The sequence below is a fragment of the Hemiscyllium ocellatum genome, chromosome 4 (assembly GCF_020745735.1).
Source record: "Hemiscyllium ocellatum isolate sHemOce1 chromosome 4, sHemOce1.pat.X.cur, whole genome shotgun sequence".
NCBI lineage: Eukaryota > Metazoa > Chordata > Chondrichthyes > Orectolobiformes > Hemiscylliidae > Hemiscyllium > Hemiscyllium ocellatum.
In genome coordinates this window covers 31,187,171-31,209,727 of record NC_083404.1, presented here as the reverse complement: position 1 = coordinate 31,209,727, position 22,557 = coordinate 31,187,171, and the positions used below count along the sequence as shown (strand labels likewise).

The following is a 22,557-nucleotide window of genomic DNA, read 5'->3' as shown; positions in this document are numbered from 1 at the left end:
AAACAGGTGGCAGACAAGGGGAAAGTATGAGATTATTGATTCAAGTATTGAGAATAAAACAGCAGAAGATTTTAAAAGTTATGAAACACTTAAATGTTCATGTTCAGAGATAGTTGTATATACTTGTACAGGGACTACAAATTTAATATGCTGGTTCCTCAGTAAATTAGGAAAAACATAGGTTTGGAATAGGATAACAAAGAAATCTTGCATAAATTTTGCAAGGCTTTCATGAAGTCACACCTATAGCACTGTCCATTGTTTCAGATTCCATATGTAATGAAGGATATAGTTACCTTGGAAGCAGTACAGTCAAGGTTTCCTATGATGAGCGTTGTCTTATAATGAGCATGGAGCAATGAAAAGTGACCTCAACCAATTTGAGAAGAAGCAGAAGTGAGAGGTAGTCTCCCAATCGGTATGGAGACTGGGGTTACATATATGTTACTTACTGGAGACACCTGCTCCTGAATTGCTAGACTCCTTAATCTCTGGTATAATGATTAGCAGCGTAACTCACTCACTGACCTCCAAACATGACCACACCATCTGAATCAAACTTGCCCCACACTCACCATTGACTCAATTGCTCACCATTTCTGACACTTAATTTCCTACTGGCTCCAATCCCTATTCATCTAACTACCCACTGCTGTAACCCCTCCCATTTCCCCACCTACCCGCCACCCCTTCCCCCAACCCCCATTGACCTGACTAACCCTCACACGCTCACTCAACAACACATCAAAAACCTTTGAAACCTTCAAACACTACCTGTTGTTGTAAAAGCTGTGGGGGCTTTATGCTGCTCCTGCCTACTGTTGCTGTCTATGGATTGCTGCACTGAAGCATTGCTACTGCAGCTGGAATAGGAAGACCAACTAGGGCGGCACGGTGGCACAGTGGTTAGTACTGCTGCCTCACAGCGCCAGGGACGTGGGTTCAATTCCCGCCTCAGGCGACTGACTGTGTGGAGTTTGCACATTCTCCCCGTGTCTGCGTGGGTTTCCTCCGGTTGCTCCGGTTTCCTCCCACGGTCCAAAGATGTGCGGGTCAGGTGAATTGGCCATGCTAAATTGCCCGTAGTGTTAGGTAAGGGGTATATGTAGGGGTATGGGTGGGTTGCGCTTCGACGGTCGGTGTGGATTTGTTGGGCCAAAGGGCCTGTTTCCACACTGTAAGTAATCTAATCTAAAAAAAGAAGATGGAAAGGCCAGGGTGCTGCGACCTTTGCAGTAAGTAGTAATCGGCCCAGCATTGTCACTGTCAGAATATCTGTGAAAATAATCCTGGACATAAATGGAAAATTCTGAAAAATGCGTACAATTTCTTAAAGGAAAATTGTGTTCAACAACTTGAGTTGTTGATGTGAGCTGCTGCCAGACCTGCTGAGTTTCTCTAGCAATTTCTGTTTTGGTTGGCAAACACGGTGGAGTCGGTTGTAAAAGTGATGTATGTAATCCTGGGATTGACCAATAGAAACTGGAGAGAAAATCATGCATTTCACCTCCTCAGCAATTAAGAGATCAGCAAGATGATCAATGTGTGATTTTCTTGACTCACCACCAATTGAAACCCCTAAGTGGTCCATTAATTGGTGATTGTGTTTGATGGAGACCAGCAGCCCACCTGCACCAGTGAGATAAATCGCCCAATTTTCTGAAAATTAGCTGATTGAAAACTGATAGGTACTCCACCTGCCAGAGTTGAGACCTATGATAGAGTCAGATACTCTCCTTTGCTTGCTTCTAAGTGAACTGATTGACACAGATGGGCATTGGTCACAATCTTCCATTAGACATTGGCTTGGCCTCAAGTGTAGAATTCAATCCAATATGAGGCACCACTCTTTAAGAAGGATGTGAAGGCTTTAGATAGGATTCAGAAAAGAATCACAAGAATTCCAGAAGTGAAAGCCTTCAGTTGCATGGATGGCTTGGAGAAGCTGAGATTGTTCTGACAGAAGAGCATGTTGAGAGGAGATTTCATTGAAGCATTCAAAATCATGAGGGGGTTTGGATTTGGATAGTGTAGATAGGAAAAACTCATTTTGGTGGAAGGATCAAAATCCAGAGGACACCTATTGTAAGTAATTGGTAAAAGAAATAACAGCAACGAGAGAGTTTTTTTTTACACAGAAACATTTAGGATATGGAATGCACAGCTCACAGGTGTGGAAGCTGCAGTTAGTGTGGGAAGTGACACGAGTGGAATTGGCAGATAATGAGCTGAGTTTACGAAATCTAACAAATGTATGTGATTATGGAGGGGTTTGATAGAGTAGGCAGACTGTGGTTATTGGAGAATGTAGAACATGCCTCAGGATAAAAGGTCAAACATTTAATACAGGTGTGAGGAGAATTCGCTTCACTTAATGGTTTGTGAATTTTGAGATTCTCTGTTCTAGAGAGTTGTAAATGCTGTAATATTGAATATATTCAGGCATGGGCTGGAACATTCTTCATCTCTCAGGGAATCAAGGGGACGAGGTACAGGTGGGACAGCTAAGTCAGAAGATCGGTTATGATCATTTTGTGCACGGGAGCAATTTTGACGGCCTGTGTGTGTCTGACTGCCACACCTATTTCTCGTGTCCTTATACAACTGAGAAGTAGACCGTTTACCTATTGTGCTGGCTCTATAAAATAGCTGTACAATCAAACTGATTTCCTTGGCTCTTTCCCCATAGGCCTGCAAATTTCTTCTTTTCCAGTATATAACAATTTAGCTCCTGTTGAATCAAAGGGATTTCTAGATAATCTTGAAAATTCGCCAAACCAATTTTGAATTATTTCATTTTAAAGTATTAAATTTAAAAGAAAAAATGTTGGCTGGATCAGCTCTGGAGCGGATATTTTAAATCCTTTCATGACCGCTCCTAATCTCCTATTGCCCCCTGGACAGAGTCCTGCACTGTGGGTCTAATATGTATTGCAAGTGTTTTCCATTTCTGAATATTGCATCTGGTTCCTGATAAAGCTCCTATGAATTGTACAATATTTTCTTTGTATTGGGGTAAGAAATTGATTTCATCCTTAAGTATTCCAACCTTTTGTCTGTATATTTAATCCTTAGAGCAGTGTCCATCATTTATTGGAAGAGCTTTCCAATAAATCGCACATTTTACTCACAACTGTTTCCTGAGATCTCATGTTGTAAAGATACTGTTTTAAGGAGCGTGTTTTAAAAATATACACACTCATTCCAAAAATTTATCCATCTCTGAATGAAACTGTTAAGCAAATAGTTACTGGCACTCACAAAAATTGCAGTTTATTTCATCCCTTGCTGCCATGTTGAAGAAACATTTATTCTCTATTGAATCGCCATGGAAACAGTGTTTTTAAAAATCTTTAGACTGGCAGAGTTTCCTGTCACCAGCTCTATTCTACTGCCAGTTCCTTTTTGGCCAAGATTTTGTTCCCTGTACATTCACAACTTTTGAGAATATGATGTTTGTTTTAGTTTTAATGATGAGAAGACTGGACAAAACATTCCTGTTGTGAAGTGGAATTATTATGATGTGCATGTAACCAATAAAACCACAGTATTTATCATGAAACTTCCCTCAAAGTCGAATTCTAAATCATGTGGGTGCACTGAAAGCACACACACCAGAGCTTCCTTGATGATTCTACTCACCAGCTGCAATAACAGAAAATTGGAAGCAGTGTAGTGTGAAACTGTGCAGCAAGAGGCCATTTTACTACTATGGATGTAACTGGATCCAAATCCTGGCATTGTGGCTCTACCTACAGCACCTGGAGTGCAGTGGTTGAAAAGGCAACTCGCCATCATCATGGGCAACTAGGGATTGGTAATAAATGCTGGCCCAGCCAGTGACACTCATTTCCCATGAGTGAATGAATACAAATAAATGGGCTGGCATATGAAGTGCTATTGGATAAGTTGCAATTTCATACCCCTTTCCCCATAAGCCTGCAAGTATTCACCTAATTTCCATTTGGAAGTGATTACTGAACCTGCTTCCAGCACCCTTCCAGGCATTCCAGATCATGGTCACAGTCAAAGGACTGAAACTGGATGGACCACCGGCATTAAGCAAGGCACTGGGAATAACACTGAGAAATGAAACCCTGCATAGTTCTCTCAGCAATGTCTGGGAGCTACTGCTGTCTCACATAATTGACTTGGTTATATTTGTGGAATCATTCCTTACAATGTCCCAGACACTGCCATCCACCCATCCCTGGGAATGACACAGACCCAGCAGCAGTGGTATAAAGTCTGGCAGGAGTTGCCCTGGGAATTTTCAGCATTGTATCAGATCACATGAAGTCTCGTCAAGACAAACACAGGCAAGGAAACTTCCTCTGATTAACGCCAGCATTCACTCTAAGGTGTGTGTATGCAAGGTTGCTCTAAGATCCTATCCATGGCAACTGGCACGCCAGCTGTGGCATGAACTTCCAATTCCTGAAATCAATGCCACACACTGACCTCAGAGGCCCATGCAGCTTGAAAGAAAATGAGAGGGAACATCGCTTACCACTGCCACCTGGCTGAGGAAGCAGAACCCTCCAGGTTGATCACTCCACACACACAAGAAGCACTGAAGGTGGCTCTGAGTGGGGGGAGCTTCAGTGTCCATCATGAAGTGAGTGGCTCTGGCAAGTCCTAAAGGTTATTGTGCTAGATTGACCAAAGACACATAGTGAGGGAACCAATTAAAATGAAAATTTGACTTGGCCTCATTGTCACCAATCTGCTAGTCACAGATCCATCCATCAATGATATTATCAATAGGAGTGACTACCACTCAGTAATTGTAGAGAAAAACTCCCATTTTCACATTGGGAATTCCGTCCATTTTTTGTACATAAGAATATAATAACTAAGAGCAAGAGTAGGCCACCTGGCCCTTCGAGCCCACTCTGCCATTTAATACGATCATGGCCAATCTTTTCATGGACTCAGATCCACTTACCTTCACTGTCTAATTTATCTATTCCCTTCATAAATTCCAAAGAATGTAATCCCAGTCTACTCAGTCTCTCCTCATAAGCCAACTCTCTCAACTCCGGAATCAACCTAGTGTACCTCTCTGCACCCCCTCTAGTGCCAGTACATCCTTTAAAAGTCACAAGACCAAACCTGCACACAGTACTCCAGGTGTGGCCTCCTCAGTACCCTATACAGCTGCAACATAACCTCCCCACTTTTAAACTCAATCCCTTGAGCAATGAAGGACAAAATTCCATTTGCCTTCCTAATTATCTGTTAAACCTGCAGACCAACCTTCTGTGATTCATGCACCCAGGTTCTTCTACATAGCAGCATGCTGCAACTTCTTACCAATCAAGTAGCAGTCCTTTCTACTGTTACTCCTATCAAAATGGATGACTTCACATTTACTAATATTGTAATCCACCTGCCAGGCTTTTGCCCACTCACTTCAACTATCTATGTTCCTCTGCAAAGTTTCACAGTCCTCTGCACACTTTGCTCTGCCATTCATCTTAGTGACATCTGCAAACTTTGACACACTACACGTGGTCCCCAACTCCAGATCATCTTCATAAATTGTGAATAATTGTGGTCCCAACACTGTTCCCTCAGGCACATCACGAGTTACTGATTGCCAACCAGAATCACACTCATTTATTCCCATTCTTTGCTTCCTGTCACATCCGTGCTAGTACTTTATCCATAACACCATGCATCTTTACCTTATGGAGCAACCTTTTGTGCAGCACTTTATCAAAGGCCCTTTGGAAATCTAGGTACACCACATCTACTGGGTCCCAATTGTCCACCTTGCTTGTAATGACCTGCCCTTCAGGATCCCATGCTGCATCTGCCCAATGGAACAATTTCTATCTAGATGGCTTGCTATTTCTTCCTTGATAATAGACTCAAGCATCTTCCCCATTACAGAGGTTAAGCTAACCAGTCTATAATTCCCCATCTTTTGTCTACTGTCTTTTTTAAACAATTGCATCACATTTGCTGTTTTTGAATCTGCTGGAACTTCCCCTGAATCCAGTGAATTTTGGAAAATTACCACATGCACTTGCGCCATCACTCTTAGTACCCTGGGATTCATTCCATCATTGTCTATCCTTAGCTCCATGAGCTTGCCCAACACTACTACTTCCATAATAATGATTGTTTCCAGGTCCTCACATGCAATCATCTCTTTGTTAATTACTGGCATGTTATTTGTGCCCTCCACAGGGAAGACCAACACAAAATACCTATCCAATGCCTCGACCATTTCATTATAACCCATGACTTAATGCCTCTTCTCATCCTCTAAAGGACCAATGTTTACTTGAGCCAACACGCTTTCATTTTATGTACTTATAGAAACTTCTGCTGTCTTTATATTCTGTGCTAGTTTTTCTTTCATGTTCTATCTTACTTTTCTTTATAGCTCTTTTTGTGGCTTTTCTGTTGACCTTTAAAGCTTTCCCAGTCTTCTAGTTTCCTGCTGATCTTGGCCAGTATGATGCTACCAGCTTTGAGAATGAGGTAGATTTTATGCAGATCTAGCAGTTCAAGAATTTAGCAGAATTGCATCAACCATAGTCTGTAATCCCATGGTGCAACACATTCCCCAATCCGTCATTACCACCAAGTTCCCCAGGCTGGGGACCTCAGCATACTAGTGCAAAAGACCATACTGAAGCATTTGATTTCATCTGCACCTAGAATGGCTTCTCCTTATGGAGAACTGTGGCTTCTCCTTCTCCCCCAGTCATATAAATCCTGTGGCTATGAGAAGAGGAGGTCAGAGGCTTGGGATCCCGGGACAAGTAATTCATCACTTGACTTCCAAAACATGTCCATCACCTACAAGGTGCAGGTCAAGAGCATGATGTAATACTGTCCACTTTCCTGAATGAGAGCACTCCAACAGCACTCACATGATACCATCCAGGACCATTTCAATGGCATCCCATCCACCACCTTCAGCATTCACTCCCTTCACCATTGACACACAGTGGCTGCAATGTGTACCACATACAAAATGCATTGCCATAGCTCACCATGTTTCCCAACAGCACCTTTCAAACCCATAAACACTACCATCCTTGAATGACCAAGACAGCACATGGGAACACTACCTTCTCAGGTTCCTCTCTGAGCAACACAACAGCCTGTCTTGAAACTATATCAGCGTTCTGTACTATTGCTGGGTCAGAATCCTGGAACTCCCTCTCTAACAACACTGTGGATGTACCTGCTACACTGTGTGGAGATGCAGCCAGTTAGAGGGTCTGTGCATGCTGACCTGAAAGATCTGTGCAGGATATATTAGAGGGAATACAGCCCAAGGACTGCAGCAGTTCAAGTTGGCAGCTCACTATCACTATCTCCAGGGCAGTTAACAATGGGCAATAAAGATGGCCAATCCATGAACAATCACACTTCATTAAAGTATTTATAAAAACAAAGCACAAAAAATTATCTTATCATCTTTTCTTTTCCTGTGTTTACTGACCCTTTTGCCAACAGAACCAATTTCTTGTTCTGGAGAAAAACCTGTATGATTTGAAATACCTCTCCCTTGATATTTTTTGCTCTAAAAAAAAGCAGACCTACCTGAACTACTGTCTTCACATAAATCTAGTTCCTCAGTCCTAATGTCATTTTGATGTCCTGCCTGAAAGCTTGGTGGTGGCAGCAAGAAGGAAGTAGGCTGCCATCTTAAAAAAAGAGAAAGAGTAGCATTACAGGAATAAAGTGGGTGAATGGCTTTGCTCAGTTGGGAAGATGCTGCAGACATGATGGGCTGAATGGTTGCCTTCTGTGTTCTAACAATCCTGTAAAATGACTTTTCTTGCACATGGGACTTGGACCTAGGACTCCTGGTTCAGAGGTCAGGAGATATCACATTACTTGGTAATTAATCTGCATTTCATTATGTTGGTCTATTTCTTGTCTAAATAGTTTTAATCAGCTTATTAAGGGACATTATTACACATCTTGGAGGGAAATTGGTCTTAAAATTCGAAGAGGTCTCAAGATCTTCATAACCACTTGGTCAGAGATTACCCACTCCTGGAGCTAGTGGGGATTTAAGTTGAGCCTCCTGGGTTAAAGGTGGGGACACTACCACTGCACCAGTTCCTCAGGTTAGATTTTTAATAAAACTTGTTCAGAGATGTTATTGCTCAGGTGGATTTGAATGTAAGCCTCCTAGCTCAGGAGTAGCGTGACTGAGTAGAGGTAATGGTCTAATGGTATTATTGCTAGACTATTAATCCAGCAAATCAGGTAATATTCTGGGAGCCTAGGTTCAAATCCAACCATGGCTGATTTGCAAGCTAATAGAAGTTTAGAATTAAGAGTCTAATGACCACCACTGTTGGGGGAAAAGCCCATCAGTTTCACTAAAGTCCTTCCTGGAAGGAAATTTTCCAACTTTATGTGGTCTACCTGCTTGTAACGCCAGCCCCACAGCAACATGTTTAACTCTTCTGGGCAGTAAATGCTGGTCTAGTTAATGATGCCCATATCCTGTGATGAATTAATAAAAAACTACCAGAAGAATGCCTCACCATAAATATTTTTGGATCAGAGATGATAGTCCACACTTTTGAGGCAGATGGAACTTGAACCCAGGCCTCCTGACCAAGAGGAAGAGACATAACCGTATTAGACCAAAATATACCACAAGCGCCCTAGTTCCGCAGGGTATTTTTAAAAATTTTGAAATCAACTTGTTCAGAGATTTTGTGACACATCTCTGGAACAGGTGGGTCTTGAACCTAGGTCTCCTACTCAGAGACAGATACAACATACGCAGAACCACAAGAGCCCTAGTTCCATAGGATAATCTCTTAAACCCAACCCTCTTCAGCTGCTTTATAATGACCTTCCCTTCATCACAAAGTCACAAGTGGGGAGGTTCACTGATGACTGCACTATGTTCTGTACTATTCGTAAATCCTCAGATACTGAAGCAGTCTATAAACAACTACAGCAAGACCTGGACAATATTCAGGTTTGGGCTGATAAATGCAGTAAACATTCACACAATGTAAGTATCTGGCAATGATCTTCTCCAACATGATATCTAATGTAAACTGTCATATTATGCGATTTTGGTTCACAATTTGACATGATGTGAATTCTTTCAGTGCTATATGTTCTTCAGCCTTCTCCATATAGGACCTGCAAAATATTGTTCATGCTTTCACCACAAGGTTTTCCCAACTATTAAGGTCAAGAATTTTTCAAACAATAATCATAATTTCAGGATGTTTCCAAGCTCATCGTCATTAATAAGTTATTCTGTAAGCATTACCACTGTTCTGTAGGAAATATGGTACCAGCTTGGGCATAGCTCCTCTGACATAACTCCGATGTGATAAATGATAAGTTTAAGCTGTTTTTGATGCAGTTGGTTATGGGAAGAATGTTGGCCAGAATATCAGGCAACCATTCTGCTCTTCTTCAGAAAGTACCTGGAACTCGGTGTAACATCTCTTTGCAATTGTGACATTACCCTCGGTACATAGAACATTGCCGCAATCAAGTCTGCGGGAGTGTTCTAGTCTCATTACTCCATAGATCGTAATATAAAAATAAGTATGCTTATTTTCAGTAACCATGATGACCAATTAAATACCTTATCTTTCTCATGTTTTATCTGATATATAGATCAAGTGTTTTTAAATAAACACAATTATTGCATCATTACTTAAATAAGATGCAGCAGTTGGTTAACATAAGTCAGTAATATAGAAGTATAAATACTTATTCTTCAAAATATCCTCAAAACACAGAAACACACACATTTGCAAGCGCACAATCTTGGGAAGAGAGAACAAAAACTGATTTCTCTACAGAGATTGCTTTTTGGACCGAAAAAAGCTTTGCCTTCGAGAACAACCCATTGACCGAAAGGATAAACCTAGAATGTTCCAGGGTTACTCTCTTTGATGTTCTGGCAAATATGATCAAGCCACGAATTGCAGATGGATGTCTCTGTAGTCTTGCTGACACAGCTGCTCAGGAAGTACAATGTTGAGAGATTTTGTCAATCATTCTTTCAAATAGGTTTCACCCTGGACTTAACAAGAAGCTTCTCTTTTCAGAAATGAGGGAGATCACCTGGGCAACTTGATCCATGCTAGCTTGCTTCCACCTCAGCTTGGTCTTAGCAAGCTTCCATCCGACTGAACCAGATAAAGCAAGCATCTCTCTAAGGCAGTCTCTGTTCAAATCAGCAGCAGTATACAGCACAGCAAGCTGCTATTACTCATCGTGCGATTTACAGGAAGCCATGTTAGAAATAAACTCCAATGGCCACAGTGAAATTTTAATTAGCTCTTCTAAAGAAGTCACTGCAGGGATTTTCATAAAACATGAGATATACCAATATTTCAAAATCCTTAGAAATGTAAGTAATATTAAATATCTCGATAAAGCAGCTGCTGTTATTTTATTAAGTAATTCTTGTGGCTAATTCTGGAAAGTCTGCTACCTTGAAGTGACCTTAGAAGATGGTTGTTGGTCTCCTTTTTGAATGCCCACAACCCTTGTACTGACTGTGCTGTCATGATGATGTTCGGTAAAGGAATTCTCGGACATTGACCCAGTGATAATGAAGGGACGGTGATGCATATCTAATTCAGGATGGTCCTTCTACCAAATTGTGAATCGTCCTTCTTGATGGGTGACAAATGTTGTCCAAGTAACCTGGGTGAGTTACTGCCATGCACCTTTGAATAAGCACAATTATAAGTGTGTTCTGTCTTATGTGTTGCTATAGGTTATGTTAGCCATTACATGCTTCTCAGTGTTCCTTTTGCACTGCAACTTCAAGTCACAACATTCTTAAAATTGTGTTCTCAGTGGGGTTTTATATTGGAGTAAGTGAAATGAATGGAAGCAGCACAAGTATTTGAACACTGGTTCTCTAGTGGATTTAACACAAATATGATAAATGCACTGGAAGTGCACAAGTGTCAGAGAATCAGCTGTCTTTTCAAGTCAAAAGCTTTATTACTTTTCAATGAGGCTTCCATTACTTAGGTTTCTGAAGCATGTATATAAAGTGGCTTCTTATTCTCAAATGAACATAACGTGAGGTTTCCTTTTACCTTGCCTTCTCAATCAATTGAATAAAAGAAAGTTGCAGATTCCGGAGTCTATAAATGATATGCGATAGTTCAGAATTAAATGGATGACAAAATAAAATGTTGAGATGCTTTTGTGCTCAAAAATCCTCCTCTCATGTTAGATTTGCGTATCTTCCTTATTGTCATGAAATCTGTGCAATTTACAGTAATGTACTGGCCATAATATTAAAAATGCTGAGGTTGTGAGTTTAAAATTGTGTCTTCAGGTTTAATATATTTGATCTTTAATATATCTTGTGGCATTGAAAATCTGTTTTGTATTGGGCCAGATATTCCAGTATCAGGGACGGCGATGCACTGAACAAGTTGCTCGTGTTGGTCAAGGGCCTGAGAAAGTCCTGAAGTACATATTTTCCCTGTATATTGTCCAGCATGTTTAAGCTTCTGATGGGCTGATTGCACAGCCTAAAACTTACTGTCACTATTAGTTTGCTCACACTGAACTCAGAGTTGGAGGCGTGAGCTAGATATATGCGACATTACCAGATACTTACACTGGAATTCCTATATTGTTTAGTCTTTGTTGTGATTCCCTGATTATCAGTACAACCCGACCAAGCCACCATCACCACAAACATGTACCACTAACCCGACTACACCCCTCTCTGAACTAGAAATCCACCTCTTTGACCTGACTATCCACCCTCAATTATTCAATCCTCTCATCCAACTACCCACAACCTTCACCTTGATCATCCAACCACCTCAACCTAACTATCACCTTCTCTACTCCACAAGCCAGCTCAATACTTCCCAACCCAACTATGCATCGCTGACCCAAAAACCTGCCTACCGTCTCTCTCCCCTTGACCGACTCATTCAACCAGCTCATCTCATCCACCTACTCACTGAACTACACACCTACCTAACTACCCACTCATCCAGCCAACCATGCATCCACCCCATTCATTCATCTGCATCTGTGGGGACACAATTCTGATTCTAACCCACACTTGCTGTAGGAGTGGAGATGCACCATTTGGGGATGTGATGGTTTCTGAAGCGGGTGTGATGAGCCAGAAACTTTTCTGATTCATCCTACTAACCCCTGGAGTGAAAACCAGGGTCAGTGTGTATTAATCAACATGATATTTGAACTCCAAGCCTTAAATTACAAGGAGAGACACCTCAAACCCCTGGGATTTAAGGGGTAATTTGGTCAAAGCTTTTGTAATATTGTGGGGGTACATAAAAAGATTTTTTTTCCCTGTTGGTTGGCATGTTTATCAATAAAGGGTGTTGTCCAAGGATTAGACCTAGCTCTTTCAAGAGTGAAATTATGAGTGAAATCATAACACACTGGATGGTAAAAGTTTGGAGCTCTCAGAAATAGCAATCAGTGCTCGATTAATTGTTATCTTTAAGTTATGCAAATGTCTTAAAGAGTATGGGCAAAAGACAATGAGTTCAGACAAACCCACTATTTTTGGTTTTTTTTGAAAGATAAAGTGTTATTTTCATATATTGAAATCTCAATTATAAATATGCTGTATTATTTATATCCTATTGCTGAAGTATTGAAAATATCTGTTGCTAACATTGCCAAGTTTTTGGAGGATGCAGATGCAAAGAACATGTGGTTATAAAACCATAGAATTTGAATTATTGTTCATTAAGTCGAATGGCCTGATATCTCACAATTGATAGAAGTATCCATAAGTTCTACATAATAGGAATTCTGTGAGAATATGTTGCATGTAAACTATTTGACAAAGCAAGTCATGGTTTAGTCCTAAGTGTAGGTTTGAGATTCATTTCTTCTCTACAATAATGGCTGCAAATCGACGACAATTTACTGTTTTAAAATTAAAAGTAATTGACAAATAACGTGAGCAGAGAAGATGGATTTTTTAAAAAATGCAGATATTTGGTATGGAATGTATTGCCTGAAAGATTGGTGTTAGCTGATTCAATAGTAACTTTCAAATGAAAATTGGATAAATGCTTGGACAAAGGACCCATTTTCAGGTTTGAACGAAAAGGAATGGAGTTATATTAGCTATGTAGCTGTTTCAAGGTTCCAGCACAGGCATACTACGCTGAATGGCCTCTGGCGTTTTAAGATTCTGTTACTCAATTTGGGGTTGGGAAAGAGATCAACTTGTGTTAGGTATGTACCAAAAAGGGACCGACTTGTATGCCCTGATTTCCAGTGATTTTTTACTGCCTTGATTTACATTGCTGGCTACTGGTTATGCTCTTCCCCACATAATGAAATCTTCTGACTGTCCACTCTTATCAAAGTTACAGCAGCGGAAGCTGGTGAAGGGGTTCGGTTCAATTGGTGTAGGTCGAAAACCAATGAGGGGTCATTTTGTAGCACAATGGTTTTGACCCTACTCCTGGATAGAGAGGCCAGGTTCAAGTCCCAGCTGTTCCAGAGGAATGTAATAACATCTCTGAACAGGTTGATTAGAAAAATAAGCTAATTTTAAACATAGTAAAACCAGTGACCCTGGCAATCGTCAGGTTGCAAGAAGTTCTAAGACATTAGACAGTAGAGCATATTTACCTCTCCTTGACTGTAACTGACTGCAGACAAACCATTCTGTCAAATAAGAAAGTGTCAGAAGAATATTTCTCATACAGAATCATGTCTATTTACTACAGGGGTAGAAGTTTGATGTTTGTTTCCAACAGCTTCTTAATGCTTTATAATTTGTGGTTTATCATTTACTTTGTATGGCAACATTCTTAATATGTCTGTCATCACTTGGAAGTTGGGTGCTTTTAAAGATGCAATGAAAAAAAAACCAATGGAAAAGCCTCAGATTTTCCTCTGACTTTCACTGACAAAAGTGAAACAAGTGGGCCCTCTTCTGGTTTCATTCAAGTACTACAAGTGCTCCCAACCATATTTGACGATGCTCTGTCAGGCATAGCAGCAAGTAGCTGCTAGTAGGTTAAAGTTCAGTGTTGTCATGTTTCCTGATTTTTAATTCGACAACACATCACCCAGGCAACTTAGGTAGAAATGACTTTGTTTTAAAAATAAGGCAAGTCATTGATGGCGTGAATGGGAAATCTGGTAGGTTTTCATGTCACTAAGTCTGACTGCTTTAATTTTAAGTGAGGTTCTTTCGTCTACAGAGACCAAAAACTCAATAATTTTGAGAATTGTGCATGGCCTGACATTGCTGAATTGTGCTGCTATTTTTATTGCCTTGTATGGTGTGATGTGTCATACACTGAAGAGCTGTTTCTGGTGAATGTCTGTGTAAATTCTACCAGCAGTGAATTCACAAATAGTCCCCAGTGTGAGTTGTAAAAACAAGTAGGCACACGTGATCTTGTGCAATAAATTGTCTAACTATATACAAAACTGATAGTTTCATTAAAAAAGTCAACTAAACATTTCTAGTAATTGCAATATCTTTTTTGGTACAAACACAGAAATTGCTGTAAAAACTCAGCAGGTCTGGCAGTGTCTGTGGAGAAAAATCAGAGTTAATGTTTTGGGTCTAGTGACCCTTGTTCAGAACTAAAAATCGGTCATTGGATCTGAAATATTAACTCTGATTTCTCTCCACAGATGTTCCCAGATCTGCTGAGATTTTCCTGCAATTTCTGTTTTTGTTTCTCATTTCCAGCATCCGCAGTTAGAGAGTCATAGAGTCATAGAGATGTACAGCATGGAAACAGACTCTTCGGCGAACCCGTCCATGCCGACCAGCTATCCCAACCCAATCTAGTCCCACCTGCCAGCAGCCGGCCCATATCCCTCCAAACCCTTCCTATTCATATACCCATCCAAATGCCTCATAAATATTGCAATTGTACTAACCTCCACCACATCCTACATGTACCACCCTCTGCATGAAAAAGTTGCCCCTTAGGTCTCTGTTATATCTTTCCCCTCTCACCCTAAACCTGTGCCCTCGAGTTCTGGACTCCCCGACCCCAGGGAAAAGACTTTGTCTATTTATCCTATCCATGCCCCTCATAATTTTGTAAATCTTTATAAGGTCACCCCTCAGCCTCCGACGCTGTAGGGAAAATAGCCCCAGCCTGTTCAGCCTCTCCCTGTAGCTCAAATTCTCCAACCCTGGCAGCATCCTTGTAAATCATTTCTGAACCCTTTCAAGTTCCACAACATCTTTCCGATAGGAAGGAGACCAGAATTGCATGCAATATTCCAACAGTGGCCTATCCAATGTTCTGTACAGCTGCAACATGACCTCCCAACCCCTGTACTCAATACTCTGACCAATAAACGAAAGCATACCAAACGCCGCCTTCACTATCCTATCTACCTGCGACTCCACTTTCAAGGAGCTATGAACCTGCACTCCATGGTCTCTTTGTTCAGCAACACTCCCTAGGACCTTACCATTAAGTGTATAAGTTGTCTCGGTTTTATATCTTTTCTGGTAACTGGTATCTTCTTGCAATAATTATAACAATGTTGGGTATCAGGATTGCATATTTTTCTTAGGATATAAACTGGAAAAATGGAAGCTTGATATTGTACAGAACGAGATAGTTTTGCTAACGGCTCAAGCAAGAAGTGAAACTGGGAAGTTTACTTATTAGTTACACGAGGTCAGATGACTGTCTCATCACCACCACCACCACCTCCGGGAGTGGGAAAGAAGAAACACTCAAAAGAATCTGATGCGGTGAGCTTGTAACTCAAGCAAAAACCAAAGTCCAACTGACAGGCTACTGAATTGAGGATTTTGCAGTTAGCAGCAACTTGATATCATCACCAAAACTCAAAGGAACTATGAAAACATTAATTCATTATCCTTGGGGTCTAGACACTTGATCTACAGAATTTTCTCCTTTCTGCCCATGTTTTCCACTGATGATATTTCTGTAGGATGTCTGTCTTGTTTTTCCCAATTTGTGCATGTGTGTGTGTTGGGTTTTAAAAAGGCTTAAGTTTGCACATTCATAAACAATAATTAATTTGCCACTTTTTTGAAGGATATGTTTGTTTATAGTAAATACGTTTTGTTTTCTTGTTTATTAATGAAACTTGCTGTGCTTTTGTTTCATCTTAAACATGGTCAAAGTAAGGCAAATTAAATATTTTAGTCATTACCTTGGTCATTTGTACATCGGTGATGATTTGTGGGATGGTGGGCCTTGATTTCCAGCACATGCTTCTCATCGGGTTGTTATGGGGACAGAATTCCACTGATTTTCCCACATTTCTGGCACTTGGCTAGAATATTAGTGTAATTCCCAGAGAAATTATGCAAATTATGCCAATGCTTTTGTATATTTACAACTGATGTTACAATGATAAACCCAGAGAATATTCTTTTGAACTGAAATAATGCTGAATTAGTCAATCATTTGAATGAAGCAATGTTGAATTAAGTGGACTAGACTGTAAATATTTGATGTATTTTAAATATATTTTCAGAACCCAGTGTGAAGGAAGTTGATAATCAGTACTTTTTATAGATGAGGTATCATCTTGCGTCAGAACAGCTTGTCTTTTTATTTGTTCATCTAGCATATAAATAATGATCATATCCACGGAGAGAAGAAGGAGTTTGTGTGCCGATGGCAGGATTGTTCTCGGGAGCAGAAGCCATTTAAAGCCCAGTACATGCTCGTGGTGCATATGAGGCGGCACACTGGAGAGAAGCCACACAAATGCACTGTGAGTTTCTTCATGTTAATCGTCTTGCTCTTTACTTATGAAACCTTGCTCTTCTGTTATCAGGATCAAATTACCATCACATTTGAATGCTTAAGCAAATTTATTTTCATTTTCTTGCTTTTTTTCATGACTCCCACAAGACTTCTGAGCACAAATTAGGCCATTCAGCCCAACAAACCTGCTCCGTCATTCAATCATGGCTGATAGGTTTCTCAACCCCATTATCTCACTTTCTCCCGTAACTCTTGATCTCATTGATACTCAAGAACCCATTGATTTACCACTCTCTGGCTAAAGAAATTTCTCGGTATCTCTGTCCGAAAAGGTCTTCCCTTTACTCTAAGATTATATCCTCCTGGTCTCCCCTACCAATAAAAACATCATTCCCACATCTTCTCTGTCCAAGCTATTAAGTATTCTGTATGTTTCAATTAGATCCCCCCCTCATCTTTCTAATCTCCATTGAGTATAAAACTAGGACCAATGTAGTAAACTTGATGTACTTGATTTATTTCAGGAGCAATGATTAACTAGCATGTGCAATTTAAACAGGATAGAACCCTGTTCCAAATGTTGCCTAGTAGCTTAAAAATTCACTCCCTCTACCATCGGTCTATCTTTTGTTTACAGTCTACATGATGCACTGCACCAATTTGCCAATTTGCCAAGATGTCTTAGACAACACCTCCCAAAGCTGTGTCCAGCATCACGTAGAATGACCAGTGCAGTAGGTGTGTGAGAGCACTGCTACCTGTAAATTCCCTTCCAAATTAGACCATCAGACATGGACATAATTTTCCATTGTCTCTGGATCAAAGTCCTAAGTCCTTCAACCTTACGTTATTTTGGAGAAACTTTCGCCACTTGAAGTCCAGTGCTTTAAGAAAACTCTTCACTGCCTTCTCAAAGGACAGGTGAGCAATGTGCCTTTTTTGTAGATACTAACAAGTGCAGGATTATGAGGAAAAGGCAAGAGGTTGGCACTGTTAAAATAGTTAGAGGCCTGGTGCAGATATGTTGAGCTGAATGGCCTTTTTCCACACTATAACAATTCTGTGATTCTCCAAGAGAAATGAATGCAAGCAAGGAAACAGGTTGGGAGGTTCAGTGAGTTGGAAGAAGCTTTTTGACTTAGACAAGGAGAGCACATGGAAACGGTAGGATAAGCAAATGGTTAAATTCCATTCACCACTGACACTCAGTGGCAGCAATAATGTATACCATATAAAGAAGCATTGCAACAAATTGCCAAATTTCCTCCAACAGCCCCTTCGAAGCCTGTGACCATTAAACCTCAGATAGAAAAATGGGGAGCAGATGGATGAGAATGCCACCACCTGCAAATTCCCCTGCAAACCACCCACATTAGAAAAACTTCAATGTTGCCCAGTTATAATCTAACCAGACGGATCCAAGTTCCTAATTTGCAATGCAGTCTGTAATGACACATTCCCAGATGCCTTGGAAAGAACTATACTGAAAAGGTTAAATTGGGGGGGAAAATAGCATCTGATTATTGGATAACATATCAGAACCTGATAGAGAGTATTTACTAATGTTTTCAGTGTTTAGTTGGTATCAAAACTATGTTGCAGAAGTTTTGCATCCAAAATGTCAGCCTATACAGTGCACACCCTATGTAAGTCCTTTCCAAATGCCTAAGCAGTCAAAATTGGCTATGACCTCTTTTAGATAGCATTTATCTTTTCTATATATCTCATCCAACTGGGAACTGTTCCAGCTTACTGTTCAAGATGCACAATAAATCAGCACTCAATGCAGAATCTGGCCAATTGTTCCACAAATGTACTGCTATCTTGGAAAAGAAAACTGGCCTCTCATCGAACCATGTTGCATGCTTGCTTATTTATTGACATTCAGTTGTAAAAATATGTCAATGCAAACACTTTCTCCATTAGTTTCTATATCTGAGCCAAGTCACTTCTGAATTTTCACTTTTATAAGACCTAGCTTTTCTGGAAGCCAAGGTATTTATAAATGGAAATCTTTTGCTTAAACTTGCCAGAATGTGGTCATACCTATCAATGAATTCTGAACAGAAAATTGGAACAAGTAAACTCAATAAACAAATCTATTCAAACCAGGTGAGAATGCAGAATTCTCAACATCACTGACAAAATCAAGCCACCAACTCAAATTACAAAATAAAAACCCATAAATATTAACATAGTTGTGATATGTTCTTTTATATGTAACTTAAAAGATCCAAATGTTTGCAAGTAATTTACTGCAAATTTGCTTTCTGCAGTTTGAAGGCTGCGCAAAGGCCTACTCCAGACTGGAAAACTTGAAAACACATCTGCGGTCTCACACTGGAGAAAAGCCATATGTCTGCGAACATGAGGGTTGTAACAAGGCATTCTCCAATGCATCTGATCGGGCAAAACATCAGAACAGAACACATTCAAACGAGGTAAGCAATCATTGGGTACATTCGGTGAGTCTGCTACCAGGAAACCTTACTCGCTGAGATGTGTACATAGCTGATGGTTTGGACCATGCAGCATCTACGTGTTGGACAAGTGGTTGGACATGTTGCTGTACAGCACATTGCTACATCAATCTCACACAGCAAACATACTACCTCTGCTTTAAGCAAGTCACCATGTCTTAATGACTAAGAGGAGTGGTCCTCAATCAATTCCAGGGACACACGTTTTAGGTCAAGGGGCAACCTCTGATATCAGTCCAGAGGCTTAGACATAATCAGTCAGCTGCTTACAACAGTCACGAGTCAGGAGAGTCCATATTTATACCATCCGGAGAGTGGGACATGGTCAGGTCTGTGCTGTCAATCTGACAGCTGCAGAAGGGCATTCCGGAGGTTGCATAGATATCAGTCAGGGATCTGATTACTTATCCTTCGGGATTGCCTGGCAAAGTCACTCAAAGAAGAGGACCACAGTTAGACTTGAAGGTCAAGCCAGTAAAAGTCAAGGAGAGGTTACCTCCAGCCATTGCTGCAGGAGGGAACTGTGGATCTTAATTGTGGGCATACAAAGGGGATTGCAATTGTGAAGGTGTGGACAATTCAATATTAAGGAGGGGTGATGCCAACATTGAAGAGAAAGGCTATGCAGGCCGTGGGGTGACCAACAGTCTGCAGCTTTGATAGGGATGAAGAAACAATGCACCAGTGGATCCTGCACTCGATAGTGCTTGGGGCAGGGTGTGTATGTGTGGGGGGGGGGAGGGGGAGGCGGGGGCGGGGTGGGGCGGTGGTGCAGGAACCGATAAAGATTTGTATAAATGGGTTATTTTGGGACTTGAGGAAATTCAAAGCCCCTGTAGTTGATGGGAAGGGCTACCAAGAAGGGAATGGTTAAATTTGAGGGTTCACTGATATAAACAGAGTGAGTCTGAAACTCACTGCTTAGGGAAGGATCTGTGTTTCCTTCCATTGTGTTGGCAATAACAAATATGCAGCCGAGATGAAAATGGCTATGACCACACATGGAGTAGTACTCCAAAAGTGGCCTGACCAACATCCCGTATAACTGCAACATCTTGTCCCAACTTCTATACTCAATAGTCTGTGCAATAAAAGCAAGCTTGCTGCACATTCTTTACCACTCTTTCCCTGCCCTAATTCTGGTCGCCCTGCAATAGGAAGAATACTATTAAATGTGGAAAAATTTACAAGGATGTTATTGAGACTGATGGGTTTGAGTTATAAGGAGAGGCTGGATAGGCTGGGACTTTTTTGACCTAGACCGTAGAAGATTGAGGGTGACCTCAAAGAGGTTTATAAAATCATGAGGGGCATAGATCAAGTAATAGCAAAGGTCTTTTCCTTAGAGTTTGGGCGTTAAAAATTAAAGGGTATAATTTTAAGGTGAGAGGAGAAAGATTTAAAAGGAACTTGAGGGGGATCTTTTTCACACAGAGGGTAGTATGTATATAAAATGAACTGCCAGTGGGAGTGGTAGACGCAGGTACAATTACAACATTCAAAAGACATTTAGACATGCTCCCAATTCTATTTTAGATAAAATCGCCCCAAGGTGTCAGTATTTGAACTGGTGAGGGGTGAAGAACAACAGAGAGAATACGAATTGTTTTTGATCCCAAATTTCAAATCATTAACTTACATTTTGAACAGCAGTTGTCTCAGTTCTGAATCTTGTGGAACACCAATTCCCACTCGCTGCCACTATGAATAACTATCTTTTACTTCCATTCTCTGATTTCTGTCTTGAAAGCAATCTATTCACCTCATCCCCAACTCTGCATTCTATGATCTTATTTATTCATTTATATAGGCCACACTACTGATAACGTTTTGAAAATCCAGGTAAATTACATCTACTATTTTCTACTCTCTAAGTTAGCCCCGTAACAAAATTAATAAGTATAGTCAAGCAAAAAAAAATTACCTTTATGACATCCATACTTACCTATTCATTTTTATATTTCCTTTTTCTAAACCTTCTCTCTCCTTTACTGGGTAATTCGATTATGGTATTTTCCTGATAACAAATGTTAAGATGACTGAACCTGGCCATGTTCTGATTCCCTTCTAAAATAAATGAAGTTCATTGGCTAGTTACCAGTCTTTTGGTTCCACTTAATTTTGGAACAACTATTATAGTTGCATTGTAATGTTCTAAAATCTCTTGCTTAATTTTCTTTAAATGTATGGTTGCAATCCATTATTGTCAGGGGTTTTTAATCCTGTTTTGAGGCTGATTATTTTATTACATACATTCTTTTTTATTTTGTATGCAGACATATTGTTACTTTTCAGAGAATCCCTACAGTGTGGAAGCAGGCCATTTTGCTGATCAAATCCATACCAACCCTCCAAAGAAGATTGCACCCAGGCCCAACCCCCTACCATATCCTTGTAATCCTGCATTTCCCCTGGCTAATCCTCCCACCCTACACATCCCTGGACACTAAGGGCAATTTAGCATGGCCAATTGTTGGACTGTGGGAGAAAACTGGAGCAAATCCATGCAGATACGGGAGAATGTATAAATTCCATACAGACTGTCGCCCGGGGGTGGAATTGAACCCAGACCCTGATGCTGTGAGGCAGCAGTGCTAACCACTGAGTCACCATGCCACCTTTCTAATTGGTCTATCTCCCTGATAAATACTGAAGCAAAATAATGATTTAGCATTTCTGCCTTCCCTCCAGCATTACCCATTGTATTATCTATCTATAACTTAATGCTGGTATTCTCAGCACATTCTTACATTTGTATTGCTGTGGCTGTGGCTATTTTGTTTCATATTCCTTGGTAGTTTAGTTTCATATGTTTTCTTTATCTTCCTTTTTGTTTAATTGGCTTCTCTCCTATCCTCTCTTATCATGCCCTGTACTATTGTCTAAATAATTAATGTATACCTTATTATTAATCCACAGCTATTGCTTTATGATGGAATTCATCTGTGGAGTCTCACTGCTGTTTGGTTTGTTCTTTCCTGTTAATGGAGAATATTTTCCACTGTACTGTACTAAGGTCACTATTTCCTCAATGTTCCCTTACACTTGTTTCAATAATTGCTTTAGTTTAATCCACATTACTACATCCAATATTATTTACCATTACTAGATCTATCTTTTTTTGTGCGCTTTTTTAGTGTTGGGGTAGAATGGAGTCCTGTACACTTTATTGGAACTCCATTCACTGTCCTCTTCTTCTTTTCACTTACTTTCAGTGTAATCAAAATAATAGAAACATAAAACTTAGGAGCAGAAGTAGGCCATTTGGCTCTTCAAGGCTGCTCTGTCATTCAATATGATCATGGCTGATTTCTATCTCAATGCCATATTCTTGCTTTCTCCCCATACCC

General features: G+C 40.4%; 1 protein-coding gene across 3 annotated transcripts in view; it reads left to right on the top strand.

Moving 5' to 3' along the window:
- The window catches only part of LOC132811908 (transcriptional activator GLI3-like), a 381,995-nt gene that overhangs the window by 344,027 nt on the left and 15,411 nt on the right, over positions 1 to 22,557 (top strand). For all 3 annotated transcript variants that reach the window (XM_060822859.1, XM_060822860.1, XM_060822861.1), the window contains 2 exons: positions 16,585 to 16,734; positions 19,004 to 19,168. In XM_060822859.1, coding sequence (XP_060678842.1) covers positions 16,585 to 16,734; positions 19,004 to 19,168 — 315 coding nt within the window. The remainder of the gene's footprint in view (positions 1 to 16,584; positions 16,735 to 19,003; positions 19,169 to 22,557) is intronic.